Below are 15,955 nucleotides of genomic sequence, written 5' to 3' on the forward strand. Positions count from 1 at the left end.
TTTTTATTTTTCATCACTTTGACATTTTTTTTAAATAAAATTAAAAATATAGCTCTGCAATACCATTAGGCACATTTCAACTGATCAATAGCCACATTTGACTAGTGCCTACTCTACTGGACAGTGTGGAGAACACTGTTGCCATTGTTATAAGATCTATTGGACAGCAATGCCACAGAATTCTACCATTAAAATTGATGTTTACTGTTATCACTTTGACACTTTTGAAGAGTTCAGACCATTTGTCTTGTAGAAAGTCCCATAAACTGGATTTGTCTGATCATTTACTATAACTAGATACAGGGTAAACATCTTTAGCAAGGATTCCATTGGCAATTCTTGAATGCATTCTTAAATTATCTCCTAGTGTTTACTTCATTCAGAATTTCACTCTCTTGGGCTGATATTGTCTAGACACTGCACAAAAACATCATGAATTCTTAGTATTCAATAAATCTAATAATGATCATCAAAGATACACATTCCCTTGGCCAGCTAATATAGCATATTTTTCTGTCACCCAGTCTAGAGAGCCTAATTACCAAGTTATACCCTCTACTAATAATAAACAAAGACTCAAGAAACTAAAAGATTTCATGATAAAAGTCTAGTTTGCCAACAAAATAAAACTGAATATAGGGAACTAAAAGTTCTCTCTGCATACATCTGAATAATTAGGTAGACTATAAAGATAACTAAGTCAGATATCACTTAGGTTAGGTTGAAATTTTTAGACCTCAGTTTTGCAATTTCAAATGAAGCTAAAATTTAACATGAAAACTTTAAAACAGAGTGTTATATTCTATTAATGATTGCACCAAAGGATGAAAAGATTAAAAGACACCTCTTTATTGCCATTAGTAGCAGCAAAGCTCTGAAACGACCACAAATATGAGAATTAGCTGAATAATTCTGTCTCTCATAGACGTATGTCTAAAAATTAGCTTTTCCCCAAAATGTCACTTTAATGGAAAAATACTCTATTACCAAATACTGCTTAGGAAAAGTGTTTAATTCTTTTTTTAAAAAATTTTATTGAAGTATAGTTGATTTACAATGTTGTGTTTAATCTCTGCTATACAGCAAAGTGACTCAGTTATACATATATATATTCTTTTTCATATTCTTTTCCATTATAGTTTATCACAGGATATTGAATATAGTCCCGTGTAAATTAATTCTTTAATTCACTTTAAGTAATGAGTCCTTAGCACCTGTCTCTCCAATAATCCAATAGCTTTTTTTAAAAAATTTTACAGTAAAATGTGATAATGTTACTTTATGGAAGAAAGGTTTATTACCAAATGTCTGATATACATAAGGCTTCAGTCACAACCATTATCATATGGGTAAAAAAGAACACCTTATTCCTGCTTGGAAAAAAAAAAATTAAGTGTTTAAATTAAGATGTCCTTTCTGAGGTTTGAGACTTTCACTCAGAGGTGTGAATCTCAAACAGCATCAATTTCCAGTGTTTAAATATTATAGTTTGTACAATGAGATATCATCTCACACCAGTCAGAATGGCCATCATCAAAAAATCTACAAACAATAAATGCTGGAGAGGGTGTGGAGAAAAAGGAACCCTCTTGCACTGTTGGTGGGAATGTAAATTGATACAGCCACTATGGAGAACAGTATGGAGGGTCCTTAAAAAACTAAAAATAGAACTACCATATGACCCAGCAATCCCACTACTGGGCATATACCCTGAGAAAACCATAATTCAAAAAGAGTCATGCACCACAATGTTCACTGCAGCTCTATTTACAATAGCCAGGACGTGGAAGCAACCTAAGTGTCCATCGACAGATGAATGGATAAAGAAGATGTGGCACATATATACAATGGAATATTACTCAGCCATAAAAAGAAACGAAATTGGGCTTCCCTGGTGGCGCAGTGGTTGAGAATCTGCCTGCCAATGCAGGGGACACGGGTTCGAGCCCCGGTCTGGGAAGATCCCACATGCCACGGAGCAACTGGGCCCGTGAGCCACAATTACTGAGCCTGCGCGTCTGGAGCCTGTGCTCCGCAACAAGAGAGGCCGCGACAGTGAGAGGCCCGCGCACCGCGATGAAGAGTGGTCCCCACTCGCCGCAACTGGAGAAAGCCCTCGCACAGAAACGAAGACTCAACACAGTCATAAATAAATAAATAAAAGAACGTGAATTTCTAAAAAAAAAGAAACGAAATTGAGTTATTTGTAGTGAGGTGGATGGACTTAGAGTCTGTCATACAGAATGAAGTAAGTCAGAAAGAGAAAAACAAATACCGTATGCTAACACATATATATGGAATCTAAAAAAAAAAAAAAAAAAAAAAGGTCATGAAGAACCTAGGGGCAGGACGGGAATAAAGACGCAGACCTACTAGAGAATGGACTTGAGGACACTGGGAGAGGGAAGGGCAAGGTGGGACAAAGTGAGAGAGTGGCATGGACATATATACACTACCAAATGTAAAACCAATAGCTAGTGGGAAGCAGCCCCATAGCACGGGGAGATCAGCTCGGTGCTTTGTGACCACCTAGAGGGGTGGCATAGGGAGGGTGGGAAGGGAGGGAGATGCAAGAGGGAAGAGATACAGGGATATACATATATGTATAGCTGATTCACTTTCTTATAAAGCAGAAACTAACAGACCATTGTAAAGCAATTATACTCCAATAAAAATGTAAAAAAAAAAAAAAAGAAATGTATACACCAAAAAAAAATAAATAAATATTATAGTTTGGCAGTTGTTAATTACAATGGTAAACTAAGTATAACTTAAATAATGTTGACAAATTCAACAGATGTGTGCTATATGACTTGCTCACATTGAATATTTATACTTGAAAATGTTTCTTCTGGGTTGGCATTGTATCAAATGACTGAAAATATAAAGGACCAAAATATGAATACAAGCACTTTCAAATCATTTTCATGCTGATTGAAACCAATATGAAAGAATTTAGGTAAAATTACAATATTTATGTTAAAATAATATGAGATATTTGCAGAATAAAAGGTTTCATATATGTCATCCATTTTCCTTTTAATTTAAAATATACCAGTAGATGGAAATACAGTTGACCCTTGAATAAAGAGGGGGTTAGAGGTGCTAACCTTCCACACAGTAGAAAATCCAAGTACATCTTACAATCAGCCCTCTGTACATACACGGGTGGTTCCCCCATACCCAAAGTTCCTCCCTATCCATGGTTCCACATCCTCAGATTCAACCATCCTTGGATCATGTAGTACTGTAGTATTTACTATTGAAAAAAAATCCACGTATAAGTGGGCCCACAGTTCAAACCTGTATTGTTCAAGGGTCAACTGTATTGAAAAGTATTAATGAAAGTATAGTAATGAAAAGTATTAAGAATAGTAGTTTCTGGAAGGAAGGAATATGAAGCCTTTGTTTTCTTCCCTTTTGCCTTTCAAATTTTATAATTAGCAGGGTTAAGCTTACATTTAAAAGAAAAAGAAATTTTTTTAATCCTTGGTAAATCCATTCTCATAATATGAAAAATGGAGAGAGGGGACAGAGGGGAAATAAATGAGGTATAGGTACCAGAGACTGAAATGGGGTTCAGGATATACTTGTGGAAATAGCCATTTCTGTCCATTCTACTCTTCCTAAAATTTTTTAAGAAAGCTATAGCCACGGGCTTCCCTGGTGGCGCAGTGGTTGGGAATCTGCCTGCTAATGCAGGGGACACGGGTTCGAGCCCTGGTCTGGGAAGATCCCACATGCCACGGAGCAGCTGGGCCCGTGAGCCACAATTGCTGAGCCTGCGCGTCTGGAGCCTGTGCCCCGCGACGGGAGGGGCCGCGATAGAGAAAGGCCCGCGCACCGCGATGAAGAGCGGTCCCCGCACCGCGATGAAGAGTGGCCCCCGCTTGCCGCAACTGGAGAAAGCCCTCGCACGAACCGAAGACCCAACACAGCCAAAAAATAAATAAATAAATAAATAAATAAATAAATAAATAAATAAATAAATAAATAAAATCAAGTAAAAAAAAAAAAAAAAAAGAAAGCTATAGCCACATTATTCCGAGTGCCAGGATATTAAAGGACCAGCAGCCTTCAATGTGTGCTACAAATGGCAGTACATTCTACATTTGAATTCCAAGAGAATGGGAGAACTCTATCAGCATCCTCCAGAAAAGAAGTCTGGAGCTTCCCTAGTGGTGCGGTGGTTAAGAATCCCCCTGCCAATGCAGGGACATGGGTTTGAGCCCTGGTCCGGGAAGTTCCTGCATGCCGCAGAGCAACTAAGCCCGTGCGCCACAACTACCAAGCCTGCGCTCTAGAGCCCGCGAGCCACAACTACTGAAGCCCGCGTACCTAGAGCCCATGCTCCGCAACAAGAGAAGCCACCGCAATGAGAAGCCCGCGCACCTCAACGAAGAGTAGCCCCCTCACCACAACTAGAGAAAGCCCACGCGCAGCAACAAAGACCCAACACAGCCTAAAATAAATAAATTTATTTTAAAACTAAATAAAGTGCACATACATTTGTAAGTTGAGAAGGTGTACTGAATTGCTTTCTTGAAAAACTCCACTAAGTGGCAGAATACCTATTGAATATTGGTTGCTGTATTTTGCTGTTTGTCATTAAAACTTATCTGTCCATATTCTAGAAAATATTTATATTTTAATAAAGAAGATAGATCGCAGTCAGATGTTTCCATTCTTGAAAGAAAACAGGTAATATAAATCATAACAACGTCAAGAATATAAACAAAGAAGAAGGGGGTGTGAACATTGTTGTTTCATATATAGACAACTAAGCACAGACTGTGGGCATCCTTCTAACTCTTGGGAAGCTAAATTGAGAGTACCATTTCTTTCTTTTTCTTTACCTCTTTTTTGAGAACTTCCAGTTGTACAGTGTTTAACATATGGGGATCAAATGTATCTATACTTTAAGATATTATAAATATGGATAATTTCTAACCTAGGAAAACATGTAGTTTAAGTAAGCGAAAAGAAAAGTTCAGGAAAATGTTTTTCTTGTAATCCTTCATTTGGCATTTGATTTATTAATTGAAAGTTTTATTTAAATGCTTATTAAAAGTATGTGATTTATAATATATAGAAAATAGCCACAAGAAAAAATGGAAAATTACTATATTTTATCTTGTTCTACCACTCTTTGTCTAGTATGTGTACATGTATGTTCTAATGTATCATAATTTTTCATTTTCATTTAAAAATCTAATGTCCCCAATTCTATTCAGTTTTAAACTATAACAACTTTAACTTCATATTTTGTAAAGGGCTAAAAGTATGATTTAAACTACAGGTGGATATTATATTTTAATCCTAAATGAAAGATAATGTAAATAATAAGCATAGATCTGATTTGAATAAAGATTTTTAAATAGTAAAAATAAATAAATAAAGTGCACAATTAAATGATTTAAAAAAAAAAAAGAAGTCTTACTTCTGTTAAAACCCATTCGGCCAGGGCTTCCCTGGTGGTGCAGTGGTTGAGAATCTGCCTGCCGATGCAAGGGACACGAGTTCGAGCCCTGGTCTGTGAGGATCCCACATGCTGCGGAGCAACTAGGCCCGTGAGCCACAACTACTGAGCCTGCGTGTCTGGAGCCTGTGCTCCGCAACAAGAGAGGCCGCGATAGTGAGAGGCCCGCGCATCGCGATGAAGAGTGGCCCCCGCTTGCCACAACTGGAGAAAGCCCTCGCACAGAAAACGAAGAAAACAAAAAAGTTTTCTTGTCACCAATCCTGGTTTCCTTTCTCCTTCTAATTACCAGAATGAAAAAATAAAAGTATTTTAATAGTTTTCCCCACTTACAACTAACCCCTTTATTCAGACCCAACACAGACAAAAATAAATAAATAAGTAAATAATAATCAGAAAATTACAGGAAAAAAAAAAAACCCATTCGGCCACCAAAGAGCAAACTCAGACAATGGATTCTCTATATTTGTTATGTAATGCCTAGTGAAATTTCCTTGTTGCTTCCGAAAAGATTCAGCCTACAAGAATAAACTTTTTATAAAAATCACTGTCAAAGAAAAAAAATTCCTTCAAACAGGAAAAGAAACTTGGAAACCAGAAAAAAAAAAATCAAGCCGAAAGATTTTCAAAATGCAATTATTTGAGTTTCTCATTTTCTGCTCCAGAAACAAGTAGTGATGCCCCCAGTGTATATGGACTGTTCTGGAGGCTCACACAAATTTTAATTTTTAAAACAAAGAAGAAGCAAATGAGCACCAATTGGGAGTACATTACAGATGGCTCTCCATAAACATTTAATGAATGAGGGAAATCATAAGAATGTTTACATTTTTAAACACAAAATAAATACCTTCAACTGCTAGAGAAGAAACCAGCTGCCAGGGAAGTACTAGACAGACTGTATTATTGGTTTGTACGCTGTTATCCATGGGATTCCACCCAGATATCCTTTATATTGTAGAAGAGGTATTTTCCTGACTGGGAACAGTTTCCTAACTTATAATTTCATATGCTTTCTGATTCTGATATTTTTTTGAATGTTAATGATTTCTCTATTATCCACTTGTAAAGTAGCTGATCTATTCTCACACTACTATCATGTTTCATAATACTACCTTGTCTTAAGCTTTTCACATCCGTTATGTCATTTGTGTGGCTGAGATGCTTGACAAAGAAGGTATTATTAACCCTATTTTGCAGATGAGATTATTGAAGCAAAAAAAGAGAGAGTTTAAGTAAAAATGCAAGGTTAAAAAAAAAAGGCAAGGTCACAAGTAAGCCAGAGAAGTGGGAGTAAAACCTCCAATCTAGTCCTTCATTTTAGGAAGGTTGCTGTTTAAAAGGCACAAAATACAAATCACTCCCACCCACCCACTCTTCTCCAAGATTTGCTCAAGCAAAACAATTAAGTAGAACTTAACAGGAAATGACAAAACCAAGAATAACTGGGGTGTGGTCTCACCTCTGAAAAAGATTTCCAGCTGTGAATAAATGCAAACAACTCTGGCCAGAAAAGATAACATTAGATCAGGATTTAGAAACCAGTATAGTACAACCGGACCTTAGCTATATATACAGTGACACCTTACTTTCTTAGAATAAACCTCAATATTTCAAACTCAGGAAAACCCAGAAAAAAAGCAACTTAACTCACCAAGAAGCCAAAATTGCTGTGTTCAAGTTCTTATACTAAAGTTTTTATATACGAGACAAATCCACACATTCTAAGCGCTTGAAATCATTTGTTTCATTTTTTTAAGGGTAATCTTATAATATGCAGTAATTTATAAAATTTCACCAAAAAACAAATTTGAATCATATAGACTATGAGGGTATTCACTTAACTGTGGGCATGCCTAGCAATAAGCCAGCACCTGCATTTTAGCTACATTTTATTTTACTTTACTTCTATATTTAAGGGTCTGAAAGGGTCATTTAAAAATTTCCTTGATATCTTACGGCATGTTATGGTAGAAGTTACATACTACAATGGCGATCAGAATTTGAGATTCATGAAGGTCTGAGGACTACCACTAAGCTTCACTCAGATCCTATTTATTCTGACTTGACACACTATTCTGGTTTATCTGGTTTCCCTGCCTACTTCAGCTTAGAAGTGGCAGATTAGAAGGGCATATTTTGACAGATAGAGAGCAGTACTGCAGCAGATAAACTAAGAACAGACAAAAGCACTAAACTGGTACAGCAGTGAGGAGTCATTTTAGCACAGGAGGAAACTGCCAACACCCTTATACAGCAGAATGCACCAGCCATATTAACTGCATAGGACAGAAATCAATGTACAAAATGACCTTGATTTATCAAAAAAGATTATGTTTAGTAGATTCTGAATCTTAAGAGAGGGTTATATACTCTTCATGGGTTATATACTATAAAGACTGACATTAAAATGGTCAAAAGAATTTAGCAGTTAAAGGGCTGTCAGTTCTATGAACAATTCTCTTAAATCCCTAATGATACCACACAAATGCTGAGTAGATAAATCTCAAAAACCTCATTACATTTAGTAAATATTATATAGTGTAGATAATTAACATTTATGATCAACACTTATGATGATAACTTTTTAGGGGGGAAAACTACATTACACACTAAAATTACATGTTGCAGACAATCAACATTTATGATGCTTAATGTTTTTGGGGGGGGAAGAACCCTGTTATACACTAAAATTCTCTCCCTTCATTGAACATTCAATAATTTTTCTCCACTTAAAAAAAAAGTTTTCTTGTCACCAATCCTGGTTTCCTTTCTCCTTCTAATTACCAGAATGAAAAAATAAAAGTATTTTAATAGTTTTCCCCACTTACAACTAACCCCTTTATTCAGAGGTCACTAACACACCTGGTCTCGGTATATTCCCTTCTTACAAAATAGTGCTTTCAAACCGAGTATTAAAACTCAGAGAGAAGACTTGTACTTGTCTTATGTCTGAACAAAAGAGGCACATAAATTAGTGGTTATGTTTAAACCACTATTCTTAGTTTAAGGGCAGAAACAACTACAATGTAAAACCCTGTATGTATTAGTAAGGAACACTTTAGTGTATTTTGGACATCTGAAACAGAGAACATCATTCTCCAAGTCTCTATGGCCAAAAGGAAAATAAAACACCAACAATCATGTCAAGAGATCTGTAGACCCCTTTCAAATATCACAATATGAATTTATTTGCATTTATTTCACTATATTGTTTCTTTTACTAACAGCAGTGACTTGTGATGATCTGAAGAAAGTGGGCTAAAAGGTACGTGGTATCCATCCTTAAAAAAAGGGTGGGGAAGTTGCAAGAAAGATCTGATCCTACAGAAGAGGAGCGGCAGAAAGATCTGACTTGCAAGCGTCTACTCAACTCCCTACCCACATCACCCTAGATGGCTTCCCCCAGGTAAGAGCCTAGAAAAGAGGAATCGTTTCTTTTTAAAAATATGTGGATCCAGACTCTTTGGGGGTGGTGGGAGAAGAAATCGCCACCCTGCCTGGAAATCCGACACTACGGGAGATAAATAAGCAATCTCCAGCTAGCTACTGGTCCAGGTGCAACAGAAAACGCCCGGCGCCCCCGCGGGGGGAGCCCCGGTGGGGATCCCGGCCTCCCGTCTCCCACACCCCCTCCAGGTCCTCCTCCGGGATGGGCGCCGCCAGGGACCCCGCCGCCCTCCCGCCTCCTGTCCTCGGCTCCCTCCCTCCGGCCCCGAGCCTTCGCCCGGCCGGGGGCCGTTTCCCGCGGGTCGACTGGAAGGCCCGGCACGCTTGGCACCTTTGATGACGCGTTCGGTGGTGGAGAGGTGGAGGTTCCTCCCGGACATGGTCCCCTCGGCCTCCTCCCGGTCCAGGAGACCGTCAGACGTGCGCCTCCGCCTTCGCCTCCAGCGGTCTCGGCTCCCCGGGGCCGGTCAGTCAGCCGTGCCCCGGCCCGGCTCCTCAGGGCGGCCCAGGCACCAGAAGGAGGCGGCCGCGGCAGCCCGGCCTCGAACCCCACGGACAGGATGAGGGCCCACCGGCCGCTCCCTCCTGAGGCACGGAATCGCGAGCGCCCGCGACCGCAGTTGAGGGAGGCAACCCCAGCGGCCGCGGCTGTGCGCGGCCCGGCCCCAAGTGCGCGCCCGCGCGTTCCCGCTCGCCGCCCTCCCAGCTTCCCGGCGGCCCGCGCGCCGCCGCCGCAGTCGCCGCCGCGCTGAGGCCCAGCGCGCGGCCCCGCTGCCTCAGCCGGCTCGGCCGCCTGACCTCCCACTCCCGGGCAGTCGGCGACCCCGGCTTTACCCTTCGCGCGGAGGCTCTCGGCCCGCGCGGCCGCCCTCCGCGCACGCGCGCTTCCTTCCGCTTCAGCTTCCGACAGTGGTTTTCCCTTCTCTGCCTGCCCCTCCTGCAGCTGACTCCTTCGCGGCTGCCTGCGCCGCCCGGGCCTGGAGCACCTAACAGCGGCCCCTCGGTCCTGCACCAAAAGCCCCAGTGGAGCAGCGGCCATCTTGTGACCCGGCCCGAGCGACCCAGCAGCCTCTCGGCGGAGCAGTGCACCTCCTGTCCGCTTGGGGCCACCTTGCAGGGAGCCCTTGCCCTCCCAGACCTTACCCACGGGTGACCTCCCTCCCTTTCCTCGGGGTCTCCCCCCCTCTCTGTCTAGGAGTCGTTATCAATTTGATCAGGCTCCGTCCCACAGTTTACCCTCCCCCCAGTCAGCAAACCCATTTAAACCCCTGGTTTAAGTTGTCACATTTGTCGAGGGCGGTTAGTATAGTAAGAAGGACGTTCGCGTCCATCCTAGTTCTAATCCAGTAGTGCGCGGGGAGGGGCGGTTTCCGAGTGGGTGGGTAAGACCCTCCGCTAGGCGCCGTGGCCTCCTCTCTGCCTTTGCACTTGGCAGAAAGGGGACGGCAGCCAGCTCCATGGAGCCCCTGGGCCAGACCTCCTCTGTGCAAGGAACTGACCTTTTCATAAGTTCTGCGTGTCACCTACACAGCTAGAAGCAATCCCTTCTTCCCCTTTGACGCAGTGACACAGTACCTGCCTCCCCCGGTCATCCTTACTGTGGAACACGATGGGCAAGTCTCCGTAGGGTCAGCAATCTGGCTCCGCTCCAGGTTAAAAACTGACCTTTTCTCTCCTTAAATTGTAAGCCTAGAATAGAAACTGTCTTCCCTCATCGAGTATAGTGCCTGGTAAAGTCAAAAGTATTTTGATTTTAGCCGTGATAGTGGAATATTGAAACTGAGATCCAAGGAAGTATATGCAAATTACAGGCAAACCGGTCTTAACAGTTACTGTGGTGGCCAATGAGTAGTCATAGGTGGCTCTGTACATTTAAATTAAATAAAATTAAAATATTCATTTCTTTAAGTGCACTAGCCACATAAGTGCTCGATAGCTACCTGTGGCTAGTGGCTAACTAATTGGATGTGGTAGAATAGGACACTTCCAGCATAGCAGAAAGTTCTTTTGTACAGCTTCCAGGTAAAAGATTATAGGAGTTAAACCAAATCTCCTTTAATATAGATTTCTGTGTTGGGAGGAGATCTGGGGATACACACTGGAGTCAGACCCTGAATTATGCCTTGCAGTTTTGACCTAAGGCCATTCATAGCAATCCCAGCAAGGCAGGAGCACCTGAAGGAGCTGAATAGATTTTGGTTCTGTTTTCTTGGGTCTTGACTTCAGGCTTCCACCCAAGAGAATTGTTCAGATATCCTGAGGAAGTTCTTCACTTAGGAAGTAATCAGAGCTCCACACGTCTATCAAACAGCAAATTTCTAATGGTCAAAAATAAATTGGTCCCTGCAGCGTAGTAGAGGATAAAAGTCATCTGGAAGAACATAAACAGGATGGCTAAAAACAAAGAGTTTAGGAAAACATTGCAAACCAATGTGAAGAGATGGATTATCCAATAATAGTTGTGGAAGAAGTAACCAACTATCCGGATCTCAGATATATCCTTGTTTTTTTGGCCACACTGGGCAGCATGCAGGATCTTAGTTCCCCAACCAGGGATCGAACCTATGCCCTCTGCAGTGGAAGCACAGAGTCTTAACCACTGCACCGTCAGGGAAGTCCCTGGGTCTCAAACTGGAGCCACTCCTTAACACCAAACTTCATAAGTAATAAAATATGAGAATTAAAACAAGATGGTATTTTTCACATAGCAAAATGGAAAACAAAAAGGTGACACTCTTGGTAGAATTATAAATTAGCACAATCTCTCTGGAAAGGGATTTGGCAGTATCAATCAAAGAAGATATATGTATGGCCAATGAAAAGATTCTCAACATTGTTAGTCACCAGGGAAATGCAAAATAAACCATACTGAGATACCACTTTACTAGCCTAGTAGAAGAGCTAAAATTAAAGACTCTCGGTCTTCCCTGATGGCGCAGTGGTTAAGAATGCAGGGGACACGGTTTCGAGCTGTGGTCCGGGAAGGTCCCACATGCCGCGGAGCAACTAAGCCCGTGCGCTACAACTACTGAGCCCACGTGCCACAACTACTGAAGCCCACCCACCTAGAGCCTGTACTCCGCAACAAGAGAAGCCACCGCAATGAGAAGCCCACGCACCACAATGAAGAGTAGCCCCCACTCGCCGCAACTACAGAAAGCCAGCGTGCAGCAACGAAGACCCAACGCAGCCAAAAATAATTAACTAATCAATTAATTAATTTTAAAAAATGACTCTCAACACGGAAGTGTTGGCAAGGATGGGAGCAACTCTCCTACATCGCTGGTGGGAGAGTAAAATGCTACAACTACTTTGGAAGTTTCTTGTAAAGTTAAATATACACCGACTATGATTCAGTAATTCTACTCTTGGGTATTTTACCCAACAGCAATAATTACCCAAACAGTAGAATACTACTCAGCTAATAAAAAGGAAATAATTACTGATGCATGCAACAGTATGGATGAATCTCAAAAACATTATGGTGAACAAAAGAAACAAGACACAAAATAGTACATACTATGATTTCATTTGCATAGGAAAATGTTTAAATGAAGTATGAAATTGGATGCAACATTATGCTTTATGCAAAATCATACTTTAGATGGAAAGATATTGGCTATCATGAGAAAAGCCTCAGGAGATAACGAAAAGTGAAAAAGTACAGTATGGACCCCATATTATTAACAGACAAGCTAATGTATGCATAAAAATGCTAGAAGGAGCTATTAATATGTTCACTCATTGAATAAATATTAATTAGGTGCCAACTGTTCCAGGCACTGTGCTAGGTAGTAGGGTTACAGCGATGAACTAAAATCAACACAGTTCTTACCACCATGGAGCATTAGCTGATGAGGAAAAAACTGTTAACAGTAGTCATCTCTTGATGGTATGATTAAAAGTCACTTATAAAAAAACAATTAATTTTCTGTATTTTACAGATTTTCTATGGTGAGAAAGTATTACTTTATAACTAGGAGAAAAAAATATTTAAATGCTCTTTTCTTTCAAAGGCCTGTTGTCCATGCCTATTTCCAGTAGCATTAAATATTCATTTGGGGAACTTTCTGAGAGCCTTCTCTGATCAAAACAAAACATCTAGAACCACTCAATGAAAACATAAAAAGAAGAAAACTCTCATTAAGCTCCCTTCCCAAACAACTTTTTTAAATGAATAAGGCTTAAATGCACTGGTGGTGGTGGTAATGTTTTTAGTCATCACATCAATAGCTCCTGGCAACAACTGGAGGGTTCTATTTCACTCAGCTTGTACAGGTATCCACCTGGCCTGGGTCAGTTGCATTTTCATTTAATTGATGAATTTGATTCTCTTTCCTTTTACTTTCTGCATTGGTCAGAATTGACTACTTAAAACTATCAAGATTCATGCTAAATTGGCAATTCTACTAATTTCTTCAAATCTAGGTTTCCATGTTACAGGGCTTGTGAGACTTGGTATATTTCCTTATGACACTCCCTAAGCACTTCATAAACCTTAATTAATGACTAACTCTTCTGAGAAATAATTACGAATGCTTTTAATTTAACAAAAGCACAGGGAATCCTAGTTTCCACTGTTGTACAAAAGTAACCTGGCTTCAGTTTCTACGTGTATGAAGCCATTAAATATTAAACTTCTGTGTTAAATGCAGAGAACTGCAGAATATTTTTAAAACTGCAATAAAATAGCAAAAGGTATTTTATAGTGTATAATCTCTAATTTTATATGAAAAAGCGCTACATAAATGTTTTTATTAGTAATACATATTGTATGGACATTGTATACTATATTTTACTCATATCTTCCTATGAGTGCATTTAATTTTGATTAAATTACCTCAGAATGGACTCCTCCCACCACAGTTGAGGTCTAAAAAAAATCAGCGACTCCATATTAAAAAAATATTTTTTTTGCAATTGGAAAAACATGGCCTAAAGCAACATTCTACCAATCATAGCCTGATATCAAATTTATAATCTCTTTAGACTTTTTTTGTTTTGTTTTGGCTTTGCCGTGTGGCTCATTGGATCTCAGTTCCCTGACCACAGATTGAACCTGGGCCCTCAGCAGTGAAAGCGTGGAGTCCTAACCACTGGGCCGCCAGGGAATTCCCGCCTTTAGACTCTTGTAAGTAAAAAATGCAAATGAAAGTTTTGCTGACTGGTAAATATATATTTACAGGTTGATATTCAGGCCATTTGGGGGGTAATATGCAAAGCTCTTTTTTTTTTTTTTTTAAATTATTTATTTATTTATTTATGGCTGTGTTGGGTCTTCATTTCTGTGTGAGGGCTTTCTCTAGTTGTGGCAAGCGGGGCCCACTCTTCATCACGGCACGCGGGCCTCTCACTATCGCAGCCTCTCTTGGTGCGGAGCACAGGCTCCAGACGCGCAGGCTCAGTAATTGTGGCTCATGGGCCCAGTTGCTCCGCGGCATGTGGGATCTTCCCAGACCAGTGCTCGAACCCACGTCCCCTGCATTGGCAGGCAGATTCTCAACCACTGCGCCACCAGGGAAGCCCTATGCAAAGCTCTTAACAGTGTGTTATCCCTTGGTCTTCCTGGGAGAACCCAATACTATAACTGTGACAAGGATTGGGGAGCCCCAAAGCTGCCATCACCCCCTATTACTTTTGTTTAAATCCTTAAGAAGTAGGAGAGAAAATGGTGGCAGTCATTGCTGGCTACATAATACAGTACAGTCTAGGAGAACAGAATTTAATAGCTCTCTCATACCTGGGCTCCAGCATTCCACAGCATTCCTTCGTTGCTGTAGGTAAACGTCACAGGCATTCATCAAGTTGCTTGGGCCACAAATTTAGAGTTGGGGGCCAGGCAGAGAGGGACGCTCAATCCCTCACACACCATATCCTGTAAACCTACTCCCCCTACAGTCCATTTTTCCATACAACAGATCTTTCTCAACTTAAGTCTGATTTTTATCATTCCTCTGCTTAAAACCCTCAAGTGTCTCCTTTTTTCCTGAAAGTGATCTACTTCTTAGTAGACTTCTGTCTACTTCTTTGAACTCAGCTCAAACCTCTTCCCTTACATCCACTACAATTCAGACATAGTGGCCTTGTTTATACTGTATATACTGCAATTTATACAAATAACCTCAAACAGACCAAGCTCACTTCTGTCCCAGAGCTCTTGCATTTGCTGTACCACAGGGTTTCAAATCATTCCCTCCCCATCCAGGTCCAAACTATAAATGAAATAAAGGTTTTGAGTATATTTTTAAGTGCTTTGGGGTATGTGTGAGAAATGTGTAGGAAAGCATATATTTTTCAGTTTCTCAAAGGAATCCAGACAATAAAATGTTAATGACCACTGGTATAGAGTTTTAATTTATAAAGCGCTTTCTTATACATTTACTTCTCATTACGTTTATGCAGGTAGATAGTATAGAAATGATCATTTCTACCTCGTAGATAGACATTGAGGTGTGAAGAGGTTAAACATATCAGAGTTCACACAGCCAGTCAGCGATGGAATTGACACAAATCCATTCTTTTGGACTCAAAATCCTGTGCCCTTTTGGCTGAAGACCAAGACATAGTCCATTCTTGCTTATCTTCATTTGCTTCAAAAACATCAAAGTTAAACACTTTTCTAAGGGCTTTCTTATTTAAACTAGCTTATAAGGCTGCATTAGGGCTTCCCTGGTGGCGCAGTGGTTGAGAATCTGCCTGCCAATGCAGGGGACACGGGTTCGATCCCTGGTCTGGGAAGATCCCACATGCTGCGGAGCAACTGGGCCCGTGAGCCACAACTACTGAGCCTGCGCGCCTGGAGCCTGTGCTCAGCAACAAGAGAGGCCGCGATAGTGAGAAGCCCGCACACCGCGATGAAGAGTGGCCCCCTCTTGCCGCAACTAGAGAAAGCCCTCGCACAGAAACGAAGACCCAACACACGCAAAAATAAAAATAAAAAAATAGAATGTAAAGGATGTACCAAGGTTTAAAAAAAAAAAAAAAAGGCTGCATTAAAATTTTCAATGAAAAAAATTTTATCATCAG

General features: G+C 40.8%; 1 protein-coding gene across 5 annotated transcripts in view; it reads right to left on the reverse strand.

The window, feature by feature from the left end:
* Positions 1 to 9,977, reverse strand: part of PPP3CC (protein phosphatase 3 catalytic subunit gamma) — a 91,855-nt gene extending 81,878 nt beyond the window's left edge. For 4 of the 5 annotated variants that reach the window (XM_007167873.2, XM_007167871.2, XM_007167872.2 and 1 more), the window contains exon 1: positions 9,764 to 9,977. In XM_007167873.2, coding sequence (XP_007167935.2) covers positions 9,764 to 9,968 — 205 coding nt within the window. In that variant the 5' untranslated portion in view covers positions 9,969 to 9,977. Of the gene's footprint in view, positions 1 to 9,260; positions 9,727 to 9,763 lie in introns of those variants that run through there. The other variant, XM_007167874.2, reaches the window with a different exon arrangement.
* Between the last annotated feature and the right edge of the window lie 5,978 nt (positions 9,978 to 15,955).

Source organism: Balaenoptera acutorostrata, chromosome 6 (genome assembly GCF_949987535.1).
Source record: "Balaenoptera acutorostrata chromosome 6, mBalAcu1.1, whole genome shotgun sequence".
Taxonomy (NCBI): Eukaryota; Metazoa; Chordata; class Mammalia; order Artiodactyla; family Balaenopteridae; genus Balaenoptera; species Balaenoptera acutorostrata.